We start from the raw sequence: 16,682 nt of genomic DNA on the forward strand, positions 1-16,682 counted from the left end.
TAGGTCCCTATATGTTTATTGTATGCACCTTCCTGCCAAAGCAAATTCCTTGTCTGTGCAAACTTTCATGGTGAATAAATCCCATTCTGATTCTGATTCTTATGTACCACTGTACAATTTGCTATATTGGCAACAATCGAAGAAAAAAAATCCCAGGTGCTTCAATCAATTGATTTATTTGATTTATTTATTGCAATAAAGATGTACAAAGTATTAATAACCTTAAATGTTAAAATGTTAGAAAAAAGCATATCTGTGACAGTTAACAGTACAGTATATCAAAACATTACTGTTTCAACCAGCTGGGTAAATCCCGTTGAACTGCTTTTGTCAACACAGCTTTTCTTTGAAGGCATATAAAAAAGATAGAAATGTACAGACTGAAAAAAGAAACCAAAAGACAAAATTTCTAAAGATCAAAACAGAAGAAAAATTACATGCAAATTAACTTGAAACCAAACAAATATATAAAGAAAATTGAAACTTGGAGAAATTGCTAAACTAAAATAAATATATATTTCTCCATATTAATTTGCCATTAATATTCCACTCCCTTAATTTATCTTGTTAGACCACTACATTTATTTACAGGTTAGTTTTTTCGAACGTTTACAGTGTGAACTAAGGGAATTGTTTAGTCATGAGTTTGACCATTACTTCTCCATTTATAGTCATGGCTCACAATTCACAACACATGGAAGTGAGGAGAGGGGCTTTGGCTACAAATACATAGAGGATGAAGACGTATGAACATGGCATTGCGGAAATAAGTACAGACAACATTGTTGGTCTTTTAAACAGAGCACAGTAGTGTCAGGTCAGCTAAATAGATTTTGGTGGGGGGGAAGGCTACAGTATTGAGACTTCTTACAACCCCCACATTCTAAATGTGTGACTATACAGTAACAGAAAAACACACACCCACAAACATTATTTGGTTGTGACATATCAACGGAAATATTTGTTTATGTGACATCTTAAAGACAAAGATACCCTAACTTTTTGTATGTATATATATATATAGATATAAAGAGATGCAGAGTAACCCGTTTTTCAATGTAACATTGTTGCTTTGTAACAGAAACTGAGGGAATATTTCACACTGAACAGATCAGTTAGTAAGATTGTACCATCTGGAATCCAAAAAGCTGTTACGATCCCACTCAACCCATAACAAAATGATAACCAATTGCATGCTTTGCACAAACTTAGTCATATTTTGATACACTCGTGTGTACACACACATTCATTCATAATGGCATATTCATTGTCTACATAATGGATGGGGAGATGCAGTTATGTCTGTGTAAATCACACTAACCTGAAATACAAAGCATTTTCCATGTGGAATTGAAATGGAAACGGCTGTAGTGTGTGAAGACGAGGTGAGGAAACCCGCACAGCAGAAGTTAAATAAAAATAGAAACTCTGCAGATGTTAAGACCCCAAGTTAATCGCCCACTATGTGTTGATCAGATGTACGTTCAACTGACCTTAACCTTGCGCCAAAGTCACATTCTTCTTTAGAAATTGCATAAATGGGGACTAGGTAAGAATTGGATGACAACATATTTGACGTACAGTATTTGACCTATGGACAGCGTGTAAGGCATGTGCATTATGAACAGAAATAACCCTGTTTTGATCCAGTAGTTTGATGGCAGTGGCTATTCTTAAAAACACCTTGAAAAGTACATTACCATAGCCTCCTCCTTTGGACCCTTTGCAGCCCTGTGAGAAAGGCCCTACGTGGTTCTTTAAAAACCAGGATTTCATTGTGCAGACACATTTTATAACTAGCCTAAATGGTCCAACTTGAGTGTGAGGTGAATTTACCTTTAATATAAATGAGAAATTGGTATTTGAAATCAGAAATACTCATATACAACAGTAGCTCAACTGCATAGAGGTATATATCTGTATCCACTTCAAAACATGCTTATCCATAGCTTCCACTTGCACCCCCTCCAATTATTCTAACAACTAGGTACATCTGTCTGGCAGACAAATAGCCCGACAGGCAAATGGTCAAGCGTAGTATATGTCCCGGACCTTTGTTTGTTGTAGAATGAGTTAATGCCACTCCGCCGACAAAAAAGGCATCAACACGAATCAGCACTTTCTGAGCAATGGCCTAACCTGCAGCAAGCACAAATTCCAGTCTGCGCTATTGTAACACACTAATGGGGGTGTTCTTGAAATGAAGACAAAATAATGATGGTTTATACAATACATGCATACACAGTTGATTCAAAATACTGGATAAAGACTGACTTTACATTCCATTTCTGCTCTACTCCTTCATAGCTAGCTTTAATATACTAATTAGTTCAATCATCCAACCAGTATGGCTTATAATATAAATAAAAAGGACAATCAACACTACAAGCATTAAGGCATGGTCTTAAATAGGCTGGCTGAAGGGCTATACCAGTTTTAGAGTCACTTCAATGAAGGGACATGAAGTTCAATCCAAACTTATGAATTCAGGTGGCATAAGATAATGGGGCATTCTTTAGTTTGATTAAAAACACTTGTGCTAGCAGCTGTAGAAGGCAACTGGCAAGGCCAATCAAAAACTGCTGGCTATTTCTTAATTACATTTTTAAATGTTAAATTAAGAATTAGCTTAGGATGGTACTTTAAGTTTGACAAAATATGCAATTCTGGAGACATTACAATTTGAAATTATATTTTCTATTTTCAAGATAGCAGAAACACTGCACATTTTATTTAACAGCTTTAAGGAAGACTTAAAATATCTTTATTAAACTAAATTATAAACCAAGGCCCAGTAAAGAAACCAACTAGAAAGAAAAAAGCTGTTTCCATCAAGTGAACCATCCGAGTTGCCATCAAGTCAGCAAACCTTGCTAATTCTATACAATTAACTTGAGCAAAATAAAATAAAATGAAAGATAAAGGAAATCCCAATAACAAATAACTACTAATTTATGTGTATTTCATCCTGGCAATATCTGGGGAGAGTGTAATTAAATTTGATTCATTTGGAAGGCACATCCATAAGGCTATAAAAGGTGTTGAAAAGCATTCTGCATGGTTCTCTCCTGACAAACAAGGAAAAAAAGGTGATTATTGCTATTAAAAAAAGCACTTAACTTAGAGTAACAGATCTGAATACATGAATAAATATATTAATAATAATTGGTATGTCAACTCTGTGTATAGGTGCTTTCATGCCAGAGAAATTATTGGAGTATTGGAGATCAAATAGCTGAGGGGTGCAAAAACGAACCCCACCTTTTACAACCACCATAAAACAAATATATTTTTTTTTATATCAGTGAGGGGGTTAACTAACTTCACCCACAGTCCCCTTTTCACACATGGGGAAAGTGGGGCAACATTTCCTTAATCATTATTAATATCATCATCTTCATTACTCACATCAATGGCTACCTGTATTTATCTTCAATGGAGTGTGTTTGTGGTGCATATATAAGTTAAAGCTGGAACTGGGATAGTAGGTGTGGTCAGTCCCAGAGGGAGCACAAGTGTGTGTGTTTAAGAGTAAAAGGTGAGGACGCTCTGGTGGTTGCCGCGGACCAGGAGGATAGGGGGGAGGTCCTTGGACAGAGTCTCCAGCCAGGACATGTAAAGAGCACTGGACACGGTTCCCTTTCTGGCCAAGGGCATGCTCCTGTTGGAGGTCCAGAAGAAAAAAGGAGAAGTTAGCAGATAGAAAGACAAAAATATTTTACAGAGTTTGTTTATACTGATGGCCCAGGCCATGACCACAACCCACCATTTCTGTCTAAGAATGCCTGCAATCCTGCTATTGAAACAACATTTAGTGTTATGCACAGAAAAATACAATTCAAAAACTAATTCATTTTCACTTAACATTCATTATTACAAAATAACCAGTGCCACACTGCCAGGCCAATCCAGGTTGTTCTACACAAACAGTGTAATCCCCACATCCAGCACAGTATTCTAAAGAACACCCTGTCTACCCATGTGATTGTTTATGTTGTGACGACACTTCTGAACACAATGCCCCTCTCTTCCTCCGTTGAGTCAGGAGTCAACCTAACTGGCACCTACAGTTCAATGGGCACACTCCGGTTACATCATGAATACTGCATGCCCTGTACAGCTGTTACAAAAGGTAGCTGAACATCCCTGTATTACTCAACAAGGATACATCCTTAAATGTTTAATAATCAGTCATTAAAAACACTATGTATATTTACCTACAATAATAGCTTTAGTGTTAAAATAACAAAAGAAACTGTAAATTATGAAAGTATGCGTATGGAAAAAAACAAAGCAGAATCCCACCAACACTGATAAAAGAAAAAAAGGTCCCATTTAAAATCTAGTATGCACGTCATATACTGTAGTGTGAGATGGATTTGAAGGTTAATAGCAGGGTACCATGGGAGTCCATCAGTCTGTGGCTGGTAGATAAGATTATATAATACTTGGCTGAGCGTGGCAGCAGTGGGTGGTATCAGTGGGTGGGGGTTAAGAGGTTCACACTGTGTATTGTGGATTGGGCAAGGGGAGTCAGAACTGAGCCCGAGGTAGACGTGCACAATGCACAATTAACCCTCAGGCCCACTGGATAAGGAAGGGCATGGAGAGTTGAGGATGCTGTATGTGTGTGTGTGTGTGTGTGTGTGTGTGTGGAAAGAAGAGGAGGTGGAAGAGGGTAACTTATGGGAATGGTGGAGTGCACAGCTGTAGCTCGACATAGGCGCGCACGTGTGTGTGTGGTGGGCTACGAGCTTCTCCGTTTACACGGAAGCCAGATTTTTCAATTGGCGCCTGGTATTGACAGAAATGCGAGACCTTTCTCACATCTGCAGATTGCTGGGGGTCAAAGCCCTAATGGCATCAGATATGGCATGCGATAAGTGGAATGGTATGGCTGTGTCACACACATAAACCAATAATGATACCTCTCACAAACACACATCGCCTGAATAAGGGCCGGTCAATGAACTTACATGACAATAAGGTTGGCTGTGCTCGAGTGCTCCTTCAGTAGTTCGTTAAGTCGGACCTGGCGATTAGTCTGTGAAGCCAAAACAAAAGGTCCAGTTAGATACCAGTGGTGTCAATTTGGCAATGAAACCATCTAAAGCAGTGCTGAGATCAGCTTCATTGTAGACTGGGACTCATTCCTCCCCCCCCCCCCCCCCCCCCCCCAAATAAATGTCATTCCTTTTTTACATACAGGGACCAACTTGTCTATAAACTCTTGCGTCCCTTTTCCACAAGTGCATTTTTACAGAACCAACAGGACTAGATGGGTATACACGGCATTGGGGAAGGCTGTCTATGATTGGCTAAACAAGCTTGTCAATTTGGGATTTTCCAACATCCCCATAGCTGGCTGACCTTGGCCCTGTAGAGCTCCAGCTCATTGTCGGTGATCCTCCAGGGCTCGCTGTTCTTCAGCCTCTCCGCCGCCTCCTGCTCCATGTCATCCTCCTTCAGCCGGAATGGCTCAATCATCTCCTCAAAAGTAGTCACGCTGGACATGCAAGAAGATAGATGCGTTATGACACTCGAAGATGCAGAGTTCATGTTGATCGGTCGATGGTTTGTGGCATTAAGGATGCATTTATACGTTATATCACACATCAATCAGCTACTCCAGGGAAAGGAAAAATGAATATAATCTTCTTTATATATAGCATGTTCCGATCATGTGGTTGAACATTTCAGCCGATTTCCAAGTGGGACGCAATGGCACCCACCTGCTAATAACCTCAATTGTGTGCTAAATGTTGCATTTTATGCTCATTGCCAATATCGGCCAAGATGGTGCCCAAATCCCACCAATTCTCAATTCTCTCAGTAATTAAATACTTTCCTGGAAGCATTTAAATGGGTACACACATGGTGACTAGCAGTGAAACGCATTTACATTTTTGCATTCTGTATTATTACCCATACAGGTTCAAGATTATTTATTACTGGGGGGAAATAAACACAAGTAATGAAATAAAGACTTTTAAAACTATTTTCGGTCACAAAAACCAACTTACTTCTCCTTGGCAGGTTTGGTGTTGATGTCTCCAAGAACTGTGATATCAGAGAAGTCTATCCTGAACTTGCTAAGTAGGGTTGCCATTCTGGAGGACGAGAAAAAACAAAGCCATAATCACACAAAGTTCCTTCCAAACCACTCTCCATCCAAAGAGCATTTGGGAGATAGCAGCCTCCAGCCACTTCCAGGGGCACAAGATGCCAGCCTGAAAGCGGGTTTGTTTGAAGTAGCAGTGCGTACAGGTGCGTGCAAAATTGAAACTTTTGCAGCTGGGTAAAAACCTAACATCTTTAATTTTAAGCGGATTCTCTTATGTTAGGTATTCTAGCTTTCTTTGAAGATAAAGCCCAGGGAAATTAATAAGAACCTCTTGAATTCCCCCCCCCCCTCCCCCAAGTACAGGAAATAAGGACACATTTATCAAAGTGATATCTAAATCCTCGACAGCCTGTGTTGAAGGAGAAGAAATGACGATACGGCAGCCGTAGAACGTTCCCGAACAATCCAATTTTAAATCAGTGATGAAATGTCTGGTTAGGAGCTGCTAGTCATCAGCTCAGACACACATTATAGACACACAGCACATGGCTTTGTGATTACACACACGTTGATAAAAGGTTTGCATTGCTAGTGCTAATTTTAGCTAACAAAGGGAGGCAGTAGGCAGCTGGGAGGGACAATGACAGAGGGGAAGACAGACATTTGTTAGACAATACTACCATGTGGGATAATAATATGGAGAGAGAGAATGAGAGACAAACACAGAATTATATTTTAAAAGAGACAAACATGCCTCTGATTGCAAATACTGAATCTGCATACGGATCAGGGGTTTATATAAAAACAGCATGCAACTTTAATGTGGTGCTGCACGGGCATAATCCTGTGGTGGCCTGAAACTGACTAAGCAGGATTTTTGGAGGGCAATGCGACAGTCTAATCAAAGTCTTGGAGGGAGGGTGACAGAATCTCATCACTACCAACAACACACAATATTACATTAATTAGCCATCAAAGCATTGGGGTAGGGTGGCGAGGGTTAGAAGGTTCAATAAGACTTAACAAGAAATTTGATTAGTTCATTTTTAGGTCAAAATTAAAGTCCAAATTAAAGTCCATATTGTGTTCAATAGTTCTTAAAATTACTCTTCATTAAAAAAAAAAATCTCAGAATGTGAAGCCAGTCCTGGCTACTTACGATCTGCGGTCGTGGTCAATCCGGTTGATCTTCCCACCAATGAAGACGCGGATCTTGCAGTCCTTCCACCTCTTCTTATTGGTCAGTAGGTAGGGGATGAGCAGGGTCAGGCCTGGGGGGAGGAATCAGGAAGACATGGTCACAGGTGACCAAGTGGAGGGTTCTGGAAGTTCAGGTTTATATTGTACCGCTGTTCAGACTTCTGCCTAATCTTGACAGTTTTCCCAGAGAACTGTAATATATAGGGCCATCAGCTTTTGCCTAAAGTTCTGTGTTGTGGTCTCCTTAGGTGTGTAGCGTGTTTTTTCAAGAGAGACCACAAGGTGAGGGTCATTCCTCTACCTCAATCTAAATCCTTGAGCCAGGACTTTGGAATATCTTCCCTCAGTCACTACAATCCACTTCCCATTACAATGACCAAATAGACATGGTTGTCAACCGGTCCTAAGGTCCAATTTAAAATGGAGTACCCTCCAGAGGGCCTAACTCACCACCGTCGTCAAACAGCCACCATACGTCCACGGTGCCCTTAACCTGCTTCTTCTGGAACTGCTGACTGGCCTCCAGCAGCCTTTGATCTGTTGTGTTCAATGGTAAGGTGGGGCTCTTTTTGTCTGAAGGACAAGAAACACACACACGAGAGGAGCACACCCACCAAAAAGTGCAATGTTAGACACTGTAAACTCAGGAGTGACATTCTTACTCTAACGTAACTGAGCATTTCTCATGTCAGGTGACTGAGCGGTTAGGGAATCGGGCTAGTAATCTGAAGGTTGCCAGTTCGATTCCTGGCCGTGCCAAAATGACGTTGTGTCCTTGGGCAAGACACTTCACCCTACTTGCCTTGGGGGGAATGTCCCTGTACTTACTGTAAGTTGCTCTGGATAAGAGTGTCTGCTAAATGGCGAAATGTAAATGTATGATTCCCTTTGTACCTTTGGAAGTGATGCAAATCTTAAAGATATGAGGAAGTTGCTGTTTAGCTACACTAGTCATGGAACTGTGGAAAGAATGCCTGACATAGTAGTTTAGGAATGTAAACTGTCCAGTGAATGTGTTAGGAACTCCCTTGGTCTATTGGTGTGTGTACGACATCCAATCAGATCAACAGATAGCAAAGTGTCACTATTCAACAGTTCCTGGAAATTCCACAGGCATTGCTTGAGTCAACAGGAGACAAAAAGAGAGAGTGAAGCCATCCACTCTAGAACGACACGGACAGGCCTAAAAGAGGAGGAGCGGTAGAACAGGATAGTGATAGAGCACTGCACACACTCAACTCCAGAGAGAAAAAGCAGGCACTTAGGACAGGAGAGGAAGTCACAAGAACGAAAGGGTTTAGAGGAAGAGAAAAAAAACACATTGGGTGTGCCAACCCACACTTAAGAAGAAGACATTGTTGCAATGATATTGAGCACATCAACACACAGTTTCTCAGACTAGGCTCAGCTACAGGAAGCTGGAACACGCTCGGCATAGAAAGAGGACAGGACGTGGGGGGAAAAACCCAATAATGTTATTCCCAGAGCCAGGCAGGAAAAACTAGTAAATGACAAGAAAAACGGGTATGAGCGAGGACCTTAGTACAAGAAAACTGAAGTGGGAGATTGTGTGACAGAAAGAGAGCAAGATGAGAAGATGAAAGGAGAGAACAAGTGAGTGCATGCGTGAAAGCACAAGAGAGGAAAAAAAGCAACTCAATAAAGTGGGCTGCCTGCCTTTTCTCAACAGGGGTTGCGTCGGGGCTTTGCCGTCATCCTCGTCATCTGGATAATTGTAAAAAAATAAAAATGAAGGGAGGGGTTAACATTTTGCTGCTGTCGCAGTGATGAGAAACACGTGTAGACTACGAGCTACAATGAAAGGTCTGTTTTGAAGTACGTCAACTGGCTCAGAGGCCAATTAACTCGGGTAGTACAGGGAGACCATCTATGAGGCCTCACTGGTAGAAGCCACTCTTCCTTAGGGTTCTGTGAGATGACAGCAAGGTATAGAAGATAAAGATGTTTATAATTCCCACTGCCTTTAGTGTATATTTGGTAATCACAAGAAAGCCAAAGGTTCTCAGGGCCAATGTTTTTGGTGCTTTAAAATCCATGGGTATCCAGGTTCTTTTATTCTATTGGCCCACCAAATGAATGGGCATTAGCTAGAAACAATGGGTTCAGTCTGAAGTGGAGGCCAAGACTATGGGGGAATATGACAGATCTTGACAGGTTAAGTTGTTGCAATAAAGGATTCAACTGAAGGGTTTGATGAAGCTCTACCTTTTGACAACATTAGAGTTAGAATAGGAAATGATTTTGGAAAATTACTCCATCCATAAGCACTATGTTGGTGAACACATTTCTAAGAAAACAATAAAGGGGTCCGTATTAGCATTGCTTTCCGCTAAGAGGATTGCCGACATGACATTAATCTTCTATTTGCCGGTTTGGGCCAACAAAACTCTCTACCTATGCCCCCCCCCCCGGAATAGAGCACATACAATGATGGTTTTCATTATGCATAATGGTAGTGAACTGTGAGAAGTGGGGCTCTGTGGCCTTTGCTGGTCCTACAGCAAGATGCCGGAGGGTAGGAGAGGGACTGCAGTTCTTATGGGAAGGAACAATGAACTAGGACTGGAGTGTAAGTGTGACGCTGAATGTATATCTAAATACTGTGTCATCATAGAAGTTCCCAGACTGTTTGTCCTGTACTGTGGGAACAGTTTCCTGTTTGTTTGGCCACAGTGTGTAGAAGGCATACACACACACACACACACACACACACACAATTTCATGAGCAAAAGCGCACACTCTGGGGGAGTCACTTTGGCCTGTTTGTTTGTACTCTCATTACCCATTCTCCCTCTTTTCACACACATACATAGTGTTGGAACCATCTGTGGGCGCTGGACTAACAAACGGGGCCCAGTGGGACTGCCGGGGTCAAGGGATCAGAGGAGACTTCCTCTCCTCACAGCTTATTGGAGGGGGGGCGGGGGGGGTTGCTGCCCAGCCCACTTGCAGAACAACTTAGATTTGCTGCAGATCATTCAAAGATCCAAAGTTATTCTAAGAATGGTGTTAAACTGCTGTCCTACATCGTCCACCACAAAGCCATCCCATTTTCAACAGGTGGAACTTAAAAACTTCAATTATAAAAAAGTGTTTGTTTCAGCGCTTGCTTCATATTGATGTACACTGGTCTATACCCTTCGCTCACAAGACCATCTAAAAGGTTCTACTTTAGACCTACAAATACACATTACTACTGTACTGTATTGTGTACTCGGGTGTTTACGTACAACATAATGTTCATATGGATTTACAGTGTGTGTGTGTTCTGAGAGTGACCCCTGACCTTTCTGGATGGCAGGGCTGTTCTGGACGCTAGTGGCCTTGGAGGAGAGCTTGGAGGAGTCACCATCAGAATCTTTGCTCATGTCGATTGACACCACCACGTCCTTCATACCCGAGGTCTTCTCCTGGGAGGACAGAAGGTCATCTGGGGGAGGAGAAGGAGGGAGGAAATAATGGAGACAAGCAAACCGCTTTTAAGCAATACAGTCTAGTGAAAGACAATCAAATGACAAAACTGCTCATGCTCTTTAAGTGGGAAACAACAGTTTCTTTGCGTGTTGAATACACATTTGGACAAACACGGGCTGTTCCACTTTTAACTTATCAAAGTTGAATCTAGGAGAGGGAGGTACTTATTGACTGAAAGGGAGCAATTTTCTGAAATGGCTCAGTTTCTATTTTAGAAAACAATTAATGGTGAATTTGAGTCGTCATTTAAAGTCATCCTGTTCTTGACTTATTTTAAGTAAGGGTGATTCAAAACAAAACAGTTGCACAGGGATAGGGTGAAAATGTACTTTCTTTAAATATAATGTCCAACATGTAATTGGTGTGGGCTTGCCTCTGGCAAGCACCTTGATACCCATCTGCAACCGACGCAAGCACACCCCACAATATCCCCAGAAATTGTACCCTCTCTAGTTGTCATTAGAATGCTGATGAATGTTTGAGGTCAGTTGTGATCACTGTGCCAACTCTGTCTTTAATTATCTTTGGAAGCAACTATTCAACAGCAGCTTATATTACCTTTGAATGATCTACTGACACCTAACAAAATGTGTTCCTAATCATGATTAGTTGTTCTTATTATTAATTACCCTTACTTCCTTGTGTAAGGTTTGCAAAAAGCAAATGACACAAATGGGTGACTAAATGGGTGTGTATTTGTGTACTGTACCTTGTCCTTGAATGTGGGACACATCCAGTCCTTCCTTCAGTCGGAGAACAACTGCACCATACTGGAAATCAAAGGCATCGCTGAAAAAAAGAAAAATAATCAAATCTCTGGTATTTCACAGGAAGCAGTTTGAGATTGACCATGGTCTCGCCTGTCTTGACGTGCTACAATAAACTGTACTTTTCCACTTGGAAAACACGTTTACGCATAAATCAAGCATGCACAAACAAACAAGCTCATGACACTCGGCCAATGACAAAGGTCAAGGTAAAAATAGAAAATCTCTTTATATTTCTTCTAGACTGGAAATACCCAAGAGATTCTAAACATGTAGATTCTGCATGGTGACTAACTCAATTTTTGGATGTGGACTGGAAAACATAGGCGGTAGATTGAAAGTAAAGAGCACATTCCTTAGCATATTAGCACTTTTAATATGCTGGGTCTGAACCATCCCTAACTTCCCAATCTAATACAATAATCCCTACACTTTAGCCAGGAAAAGATTCAGCCTAAATCCATTGACCATAATCTCACGTGACTTGTTAAGGTTGAGGGGATGAAAGGGGTTTTAGATGACCAATCTAGATTGGTGTGTGTGTGTGTGTGTGTGTGTGTGTGTGCACTCATGCTCCTCCAAGTATACTACTCATTATTCCTGTGTCACAGCAAATCAACTCAATGTCTCAATAACAACATGTCAATGTGTTTTAAGAGGATGACCATTTTAAACCAAACAAATCTTTGGACACCCTTTTGAAGAAGGGATTTGATGGTATTACCAGCCCCCCCTTCCCCCTCTGCTACTCACTGGATCATTTGGATGTAGGTCTCCACGTTGTTCATGTCGCCATCCCTCCAGTCATTCTTGAAGCCCACCACCAGAGTATTGGGCCTCAGACGACCCAGTCCAGATGCCTTTGGGAAACATTAGGATCAGAGAGAGAGCACAAGACAAAACCTTTAGAAAAGCCACCACACATCTAATCCACTGGATCCATTTCACATGCTTCTGCACCAGATTACACAATCACTTTCGAAGCGTAAACAAGCTGGCTTGTGGTGTTGGAGTCAATCTGATTTCAGTTCAGTGCACTGGTTATTCTTTGATTTTCACCTGCTTCAGTATCCCACCCTCATGTGAATAATTGCTGGTAATTTAATAGAAGCTCACAGGTACTCGGTGCCTTCCGTGGGATTGTTTCAACGAAATTACAGTGTCCATTTTAGGACATCCTCAGATCTCAGACTCAAGTGTCAGACTCAAACAAAAGGCGTCAAGTCTCAGACCAAAAGTCGTCAGACTAAGGCGAAACGGCTTCAGTCTCAGAAAAACCTCTGGTTTGAGAGCGTTTTGTCTGAGAATGACAAACGCCATCATTCTCAGACAACGCCATCATTCTCAGACAAAACGCTCTCAAACCAAACATCATTCTCAGACAAAACACCCTCAAACTAAACTTTGTCAGAATGTTTGTCAAAGCTAGCTCGATGAGGGAGCTGTTGACTAGCTTTCTGAATTAGCTAAAGTAGCAGCTTTTAAAGTGAATCAAAGAACTTATACCAGAGCCCATAGGTTTGTTTGTAGTATCCATGGCAACCAGAGGACTACACATGGGTTTACTTTACACGAGTGAACTAGCTTGCAGAAAACAACTATTTTGTATTATATCAAAAGTACGTTTTCTTGCTGTACCAGTTAGCAGAAACAACAAAGCTAGCTCCCTCATCGAGCTAGCTTTGACAAAAAAAAATTCTGACAACGTTTAGTTTGAGGGCGTTTTGTCTGAGAATGACAGAGGTTTTTCTGAGACTGAAGCCGTTTCGCCTGAGTCTGACGACTTTTGGTATGAGACTTGACGCCTTTTCGTTTGAGTCTGACACTTGAGTCTGGGATCTGAGGATGTCCTAAAATGAACACCGTACGTAATGTGGGTTTGTTTCTTGTAGTTGTTTACTTCAACGCAAAGACTTTACTAGCTTGGTATTCCAACATTTCAATTATTGTTTGATGAGTCTAGTTGATAGTGATGATGAGACTGGAGAGATCTCACCTGGAGCAGGTACTGGGTGCCCTGTCTTATGTCCTCAGCATACACAGCCGTGTAGAAGGCCTTAGTCTCATTCCTCAGAAGCCAGCGCTGGTAGCGCACCTGGTCATTGGCCAGCTCTTTGAAGTTAGGCCTTCTTGAACCCTGTAGGAGACACACATAACAAAATGTAGAGAAAAGTTTCTTCGTTTCAAAATTCACAAGTGGATTCATTTCTCACTTTTCATCCAAGTATCTTGCTTTGTTCGCAGGATTGTATCCTGTTAACTTATTCAAATTTCAGAACAGAATTTGGTAAAAGGGCTTTTATGTACTCTGCTGCATCTGCTTGGAAAACCTTCCAAATTAGTTTTGAACTGTAGTAACATGTTAAAATAAGTATATATATATAGTGATGACATAATGGTTTAGTGCTGCCCATGACACTCGAAAAAGAGATTGAGACAATGAGCCTTTTAAGATTTAATAAAATATAGTGTCAAACTGTCTTTAAGTTAAAGGCTTGAATTAAGCAGCATCTTCTGAAACATGGGTCATTTATGATACAAGTACTTAAGTGTACAATGCCAAGAAATTGTTCTGCCATTAGGAGAGAATGTTTTTACTCAGTACAAACTCAATTTTTCACTAAGTGCTAATGGAAGAACAGAGGCAGAGGGACAGAGGATGAGGGAGATGGCAGAAGGGGGTATTTACTGAAGGGCACAGTCTTCAGTATGCCCAGTGGATTTGTGGGATGTTTAGAAGCCTTGTCGCAATCAATCCAACCGAATATGCTTTAGGTTAATGCCGGTGACTTGCAGTACTATTGGCAAGGGAAAGTCTGTAAGGTGGTGCTATACAGCAGACACGGAGGAACAACAATTACATCACCACGGTCTCCACACAGTCTTAATGGAATGGTCATTTTATTTGTCTTCTGGTACTTAAAAGTACAGGATTTGTACTTTACAGGAAAAAAATGGAAGTTAGAAATAATGAAAGGGGAGCATTGGGAAATGTACAACAGTAAACAGGGGTCCTAATGAGGTGGGGGGGGGGACCTAAAAGCCTTTTCTGTTTTGTTGTGGTTGATAATTGTTTCAGTAGGACAGTTTGAAAGGTTCCAATTTCCTCTTCTTTAATCACCGGTCACAAATCCCAATGACATTAGTATCGAGCTTGACAACAATGTTTGAAGAACATCAGGAAGTGGTGTCGAGGCAAATTGGCTAATAGATTGTGTATTGTTTTTGAAGGGAACTTACCGTGCGGACATGGCCACAGATCATGAGGCCCACGTTCTTGGTGAAGGCATGGACCAGGTTGAGAAGAGCTGGGCGGGAGTTTGGGTAGCCAGTCATCACCAGGCACTGGGGTCTGTTGCAATCGCCCAACCGCAAATAAGTTTATCATTTAGCTAATATCTGAGCCCAATACAGCACACGTCCACAACTTTTGCACATCATTCTCCAATCACATGGACACAAAGCTTGGCTTTTATCTTCTCTTGTGCCTTCTCCTGACCTTGAGAAATGTATTCATCCCTTTCAGTAGGAACAAAAATGTTTTAGGAGTAGCGCACATCAAAGCAAATATGTTAAGAGCCTGGGATTTAAAAAAGAGCCAGTTGGAGGGGGTGGTGAAAAGGGCTAACAGTGACGTAAGAATTCCAAAGACAATATCAGACACTCCCTAATCCCTGCAAGGTGTATTGTCATGGGAACACTTCCAGGGAACATCATTGGAGTGTGCGTGGCATACACGAACATTTGAAAATGTCTATGGCAGGATTGTATGCTGTGGGGCAGAATTTGTGTAATCTGCTATGGTTTTGATATGAAGACAACGACGAGGAGCCTCCTTTTTTATACCATTGTTCCTAAACATTGAACCTGGGGACCACCTGTGTATTCATTGTTTCAATCCAACAGGGCACCAATTAGACACCAATTAGTATGTCAGGCAGTTTAATGGGAATCATTAAACTAACTAAAGTTACTGACAATTTCCCATTCAAGAAGTATTTGGAGTTCTCATCCATGTAACTGAGAATTGTTATAATGCTTACAGGATTTACAGTACAGTCAAAAAGACTGCAAGTTAAGGAACCAGAAGTACTTATACAACCCCTACATCCATAAAGCACCTAAACAATACACTTGATGGAACAGAGGTTATTCAGAATAGAAACGGGGGAGAGTCGCAGAAGTGTGAAGGATGCAATCTGCCACTGTCTCATGACTTTGGAGCCCAGGGGGTGCCATGCTGCGAGAGAAAAGCCACCTCTGTAGCTTGACTAATAACAGGCTCCTGATCCCCTGCTGCTTTGGCTGCAGTTTACTGCCTTCCGATACCTGCATGGCTCAGTGACTTCATGTTTGGGACGAAATCAAAGAGTAATTAAGCGAAGGAGCCATTATCAAAGTTGCTCACATTCAAAGTAGAACCAAACATTAACCCTTTTGAGATTAAGACTTGGGCAAATTGTTCTACTGTAGTCCTGAGACAAGATTTCTTGATAATGAGTATTGGATCAGCGGGTGACTTCTCTTGCTAGTTGCTAGTTGGACTTGAGGAGATTTAGGTTAGCGTTAATGGTGCTCAGTTTTACCTGAAGTTCTTGATATGGTCCTCAACTCCACTGAGTTGCAGACTGTGAGTTAGAGCCTGATGATAGGTCAGAGCCTGGGTGGATGAGCCCCAGTTCACATCTGTAATAGAGAGAAGACACATACACACACTTATTATATGGGTGGTAATCTCATGCTATGATATTGGGCCAAGGGCCATGTTCCATGTAGTGTAAAAGTCAGAAGGGCTGCTGTGAATGTGTGTGTGTAGCTGCATGTCAAACTGTGTATTCATGTGGCTGAGGGAAGTACTGCAAGTCAACTGTGCATGTGTACACAAGTGTTATTGAGCTGCATGCCAGCCATGTGTTGAGCTGCTAATGAGTGCGTGTGAGAAGTTGTGTTTGTAGCTGTTGACCGTGTGTTCATGTAGTATGCATTGCGCTCAAATCTGTGTCTGTGCTCCCCTGGGGTCTTTCTGAGAGGGTCAGGTGTGTTTACACAGAGCGAGCGTTGGGTCCTCGTGTGGGGATGCCTACCATCTGGGGACACAGTTGGGCAGCTGACCCCCATAGGGACATTCACTGTAATCCCCAGCCGTATGCAGAAAA

At 41.5% G+C, this 16,682-nt stretch overlaps 1 protein-coding gene across 1 annotated transcript in view; it reads right to left on the reverse strand.

Moving 5' to 3' along the window:
* Positions 1 to 173: 173 nt before the first annotated feature.
* slc12a2 (solute carrier family 12 member 2) overlaps positions 174 to 16,682 on the reverse strand; it is a 59,217-nt gene continuing 42,708 nt past the window's right edge. The window contains exons 15-27 of the mRNA XM_067258527.1: positions 16,113 to 16,212; positions 14,767 to 14,878; positions 13,523 to 13,663; positions 12,280 to 12,386; positions 11,469 to 11,548; positions 10,572 to 10,715; positions 8,942 to 8,989; positions 7,715 to 7,837; positions 7,224 to 7,335; positions 6,024 to 6,110; positions 5,371 to 5,506; positions 4,977 to 5,044; positions 174 to 3,661 (exon numbers count right to left, since the gene is read on the reverse strand). Coding sequence (XP_067114628.1) covers positions 3,526 to 3,661; positions 4,977 to 5,044; positions 5,371 to 5,506; positions 6,024 to 6,110; positions 7,224 to 7,335; positions 7,715 to 7,837; positions 8,942 to 8,989; positions 10,572 to 10,715; positions 11,469 to 11,548; positions 12,280 to 12,386; positions 13,523 to 13,663; positions 14,767 to 14,878; positions 16,113 to 16,212 — 1,394 coding nt within the window. The 3' untranslated portion in view covers positions 174 to 3,525. The remainder of the gene's footprint in view (positions 3,662 to 4,976; positions 5,045 to 5,370; positions 5,507 to 6,023; positions 6,111 to 7,223; positions 7,336 to 7,714; positions 7,838 to 8,941; positions 8,990 to 10,571; positions 10,716 to 11,468; positions 11,549 to 12,279; positions 12,387 to 13,522; positions 13,664 to 14,766; positions 14,879 to 16,112; positions 16,213 to 16,682) is intronic.

This window comes from Osmerus mordax, chromosome 20 (genome assembly GCF_038355195.1).
Source record: "Osmerus mordax isolate fOsmMor3 chromosome 20, fOsmMor3.pri, whole genome shotgun sequence".
In the NCBI taxonomy this organism is placed as follows: Eukaryota; Metazoa; Chordata; class Actinopteri; order Osmeriformes; family Osmeridae; genus Osmerus; species Osmerus mordax.